This window comes from Portunus trituberculatus, chromosome 34, assembly GCF_017591435.1.
Source record: "Portunus trituberculatus isolate SZX2019 chromosome 34, ASM1759143v1, whole genome shotgun sequence".
Classification (NCBI taxonomy): Eukaryota; Metazoa; Arthropoda; class Malacostraca; order Decapoda; family Portunidae; genus Portunus; species Portunus trituberculatus.
In genome coordinates this window covers 8,993,044-8,998,043 of record NC_059288.1, presented here as the reverse complement: position 1 = coordinate 8,998,043, position 5,000 = coordinate 8,993,044, and the positions used below count along the sequence as shown (strand labels likewise).

The window sequence follows — 5,000 nt, the reverse complement described above, 5'->3', positions numbered from 1 at the left end:
CACCAAGATCTTTTTCATTCTCAGCACTTTCCAGAGGTACATTACTCATTACGTATTTTGCTTGTACATTGTTACTTCCAATGTGTAAGACTTTACACTTTTCTATATTGAATTTCATTTGCCATTTTTCTGCCCAGCGTGTCAGTTTATTTAAGTCACACTGTAGTTCTTGCCATTGTGACGTTGATGTAACTTTGCTCATTATTTTGGTGTCGTCCGCGAATTTGCTTATTTTACAAGTGATTCCTTCATCAATATCATTAATATAAACAATGAAAAGAACTGGTCCTAATACAGAGCCTTGAGGAACACCACTTTTCACATTGTGCCACTCTGATTCTTTTCCATTTATAACAACTCGTTGCTTTCTGTCAGAGAGCCAGTCTTCCAACCATTTCAGGGTATTTCCAGCTATGCCGTGAGCTTTTACTTTGCTGATTAGCCTCTTGTGAGGGACAGTGTCGAAAGCTTTCTGGAAATCAAGATAAATAACATCCACTGCTTTTGTCTCGTCATACGAGTTAAAAACTTCATAAAAGAAGTCTAGTAGGTTTGTTAAGCAGGATCTCTTGTTTCTGAAACCATGTTGTGAATCCTTCATGATCTTATTTTCTTCTAAAAATTTGACAATCTTATCTCTGATTATCGTTTCCATCAGCTTGCACACTACTGAAGTAAGGCTGATTGGTCTGTAATTAGCTGGGAGTGATTTATTTCCTTTCTTGAAAATGGGCGTGACATTTGCTAGCTTCCACTCCTGGGGACTTTCCTGCTTGTAAAGTTTTATTGAATATAATCGTGAGTGGTTTCACGAGCTCATTTTCGCTTCTTTGAGAAGCCTGGGTGATATCTTGTCTGGTCCAGGCGTTTTGTTTACGTTCATGCTGTTCATGACTGTGAGGATTTCATTTTCTGTAACTATGAAGTCAGGCAGTGTTTTGCCTTGTGCCTGAGGCTCTGGCATGGGCAGACTATTTTGGACATCTTCAGTCGTGAAGACTGTTGAGAAGAATCTATTTAGGACGTTTGCCATTTCAGCTTCGTTATCTATTTGGTTTCCGTTTTCTGTTATGAGTGGACCAATTGTTGAGGCTAAGACTCTTTTGGATTTTACATAACTGTGAAATTCCTTTGGGTTGGTTTTACAGGAGTTTGCGATCTGAGCTTCTACAGATTTTTTGCTGCTTTTTATCAACTTTTTTGCTTTTCTACGCAATCTGTCATGCTCTAATTTATCATTATTATGCTGTGTTAATTTGTATTTGTTGTATGCTTCTTTCTTTGCTAGAAGACAGCTTTTAATTTCATTATTCCACCATTTCGGTTTGGTGTTTAGTATTTTCCTTCTGTTTCTTAGTGGTATACACATCTTAGCTGTATCATTTATCTTTTCAGCAAACACCTCCCATGTCTTATCTACATCTGGTGTTTCCAGCAGTATATTCCAGTCAATGGATGCAAGCTGCATACGGAGTCTTGTGTAGTTTGCACGCCGATAGTCTGGCACTTTTTCTTTACTTTCATTCACTTTTCCTTTGTCAAAATTTATGGTGAATTTTAAGGTGCGATGATCGCTGGAACTGAATTCTGGTCCAATTTCCACATTTTCAATAGTATTCTCATCATTTGTTAGAACGATATCAAGGATATTGTTTCCTCTTGTCGGATGCTTGATGTGTTGGTGGAGGGAGCTTTCAAGCATGCTATTATACAGCTGCTGGCCAGCGTGAGCTGTCAGTGGTTCGCCCCACCTTGTGACTGGAAGGTTAAAATCTCCCATAATTATGCAATTGTTTACGCAGCAAATGTCCGCGATTTGTTCATACAATTGTTCGTCTGTGGCGGGTGACTGGGCTGGAGGACGATAGACGAGACCTAATGATATTCTTCGGGATTTATTTTCTATATGAATGAAATTGACATCTATGTTTGCAATGGTTGAAGTTGGCATCACACGAGCACGAAGATTACTTTTAACGTAAAACATTACACCGCCCCCTGTACGGTGAGATCTTTCGCTACTAAAAATGTTATAGCCATCAAGTGAGTATTCTGCGAGGTAATCTCTGTGTGTTGTATTAATCCAAGTTTCTGTGATGCCGATGATGTCATAGTTTTCTTGATGTATAAGAGCTTGGAGCTCATTAAATTTATTTCGTAAACTACGGGCATTGAAATAGCAAGCTCTGATCTTGCCTGAATCTGAAGATGAACTTACGACGCTGAAGTTCCTTCTGCCACCTGCACGTTTTTTGATCTGTGGAGAAGGAGGAAGAGGAGGAGGAGGAGGAGGAGGAGGAAGAAGAAGAAGAAAGAGAAAGGATGATTAGAGTTAGAAAAAGATGAACATAAAAACAGACTCAAAATTCAAAAGAAGAAGAGGAGGAGGAGGAGGAGGAGGAGGAGGAGGAGGAGGAGGAGGAGGAGGAGGAGGAGGAGGAGGCGTAACATTTCCTCCCTCAGTCACATCCCTTACCGCCAATCAACTTCCTCACGTCACATTGGTCTCTCTCTCTCTCTCTCTCTCTCTCTCTCTCTCTCTCTCTCTCTCTCCCTCTTCCTCTCCCCTTCCTTTCCCTTCCTTCCCTCACTCCCTTCCCCATTCACGCTAACTTGGCGAGAAGGGCAGCATTTTACTTTTCTATTTTTTTGAGTTCCTTTACGCTACTCTCTCTCTCTCTCTCTCTCTCTCTCTCTCTCTCTCTCTCTCTCTCTCTCTCTCTCTCTCTCTCTCTCTCTCTCTCTCTCTCTCTCTCTCTCTCTCCTCTCTTTCTTCTTTCTTTTTTTCGTCAATAGTAAAAGTTTGTCATTTTCTTCCTTCTTCTCCCTCCCTCTCTTCCCATCTTTATTACTATTTTCTCTCTATTTCCTTCCTTCTCATTTTCTTTTATTTTTTTTCCTTTTCTCACTTGGTTCCTTATACTTTTTCTCTCCTCCTTTTCATCTTCCCTCTCTTCCTTCCATTTTTTTTTATCATTTTACCTTTCTCCTCTTCCATTCCCTTCTCCTCTTTCCTTTCCCCTTCTTATTTATCTTTCTCCATTCTCTCGTTCTCTTCCATTCCTCATCATTCTTTTTAAAACTACCTCCATCTTCCTTCATTTACTTTCCTTCCCCCTGTTCCTTCCTTTTAAATCTCCTTCCTCTCCCCTTCATAGCAGAGAAAGGGAAGAGATGAAGGGCGAATGATCATCGACACACCCCTTCATCTTCCCCCTTCACAACCACAGCCACCACCACAGCCATTAGCATACACAAAGTCATGAATATTCCAGCGATAAATCAGCTTTTTAATGACACTGAAATCGTGGTGTAATGTTGAGGCTAATGACGACCCTAATACCTGCAGCCCCCGCCCGCTAATGAGACAGGTAAGCTAATGGAAAGATTACACATACAGCGAAGTCCCATTGCTCTGTCTTACCTGTGCACCTGTGAGAGAGAGAGAGAGAGAGATGAAGAGAAGAAAAGGGAGAAGGAAGAAGACAACCGGATGGAGAGATGAAGATAAAAGAGAAAAGAAGAAAAAGGGAAAAGGGAGAAGGATAAAAGAGAAGAGAAAAAGATGGAAAGGAGAGAAAGGAGAACAGAACCTACAGGAGAGAGAGAGAAAGAGAAAGAGAGAATGAAAAAAAAGAAAAGAACGAGAAAAAAGAGAAGGGTGTAAGGAAGAAGGCATGAAGAAGAAGATAAAGGAAGGAAGAGGGGAAAGAGAGGAGAGACGGAAGGAAGATAATGGAGTCAAGTCAATGGAACCTTCTCCCTAATGGCAGAGTGAACCCCATTAACAAAAAACCATCTCCTTTGTTTCATCCTTTACTTAATGCACGAGAGGGATCAAAGTTGCCCCTCATCACCACATCGTCATCACCACATCGTCATCACCACACCGTCATCACCAAACCGTCATTACCACACCGTCATCACCACCATCGCGTCCTTATCACCATACCATCATCACCACATTGTCATTACCACATCGTCATCACCATATCATCACCACATCCTCATCACCAGACACTCATCATCAGACCCTCATCACCAAACCGTCATCACCAACCTCTCGTCCTCATCATCACACCGTCATCACCAACCTCGCGTCCACATCACCACACCGTCATCACCAGACACCCACTACCACATCGTCATCACCGCATCCTCATCACCACACTTTCATCACTATACTGTCCTCGAGTCCTCATCACCACACTGTCATCATCAACCTCGCGTCCTCATCACCACACCCTCATTACCCGATCCTCCTCAGCACACCATCATCACCACACTGTCATCACTCTCACCACCACACCGTCATCTACATAGAACTTCAAAATCGAGAAGAAATGAAATGCGTACGAAAGATAACAAGAATGAAAAGATGAAGAAGGAAGTAAGAAGGGGAAGAACAAATGAAGGAAGATGAGACACGAACGCAGTTAGATACCAAGATTACAAGACGCTATTAGTACTCTGATAGATAGGAGACCCTGTGACCACCGAGACCAAGAGGCGGTGAGTCAGTACAAGACGAACAGAGCTGGAGACACAGTACATCACAATAAGAGCTGGAGACACAGTGCATTACAAGAAGAGACGCAAGGCAAGCAGAGGTCGCCGGAAGCAAATGATACGGGGAAGGCTGATCGTGACAAGCCATGAGGAAAGCCTTGTTCCTTGTATAACCCCTTCAGTACTGGGACGCATTTTTACTTTGAGTTTTGGGTATGATGAGACGAGTTCATTGACATTAGGAAGGGTCTATGGAGGTCAGAAGTTTGATGGCCAGTCTTTACTATTTCAATCCCGGACATGAGTTTCTGAAGCTGTATAAAATCGTCAAATAGTAAGCAGAATGAATATGAAAACGCGGCATGGTATTGAATGGGATAAGATGAGATTGCTGAAGATATTGGAGAAAGTCAAGTAATTCGTCTATATTAAGACGTGTAAGAGACAGAGAGCAGCTTGACTTATCTATGAAACAGCCTATACCTAATCAC

At 41.9% G+C, this 5,000-nt stretch overlaps 2 protein-coding genes across 3 annotated transcripts in view; one reads left to right on the top strand and one right to left on the bottom strand.

Moving 5' to 3' along the window:
- The window catches only part of LOC123512861 (calcium-activated chloride channel regulator 1-like), a 90,624-nt gene that overhangs the window by 74,822 nt on the left and 10,802 nt on the right, over positions 1-5,000 (bottom strand). The gene's annotated exons all lie outside the window — the stretch shown is intronic.
- On the top strand, positions 3,824-4,659 carry LOC123512560 (histidine-rich glycoprotein-like). The gene is made up of 2 exons (XM_045268988.1): positions 3,824-4,352; positions 4,478-4,659. Exons 1-2 carry the CDS (start codon positions 3,824-3,826, stop codon positions 4,657-4,659), a joined length of 711 nt encoding a protein of 236 aa, XP_045124923.1.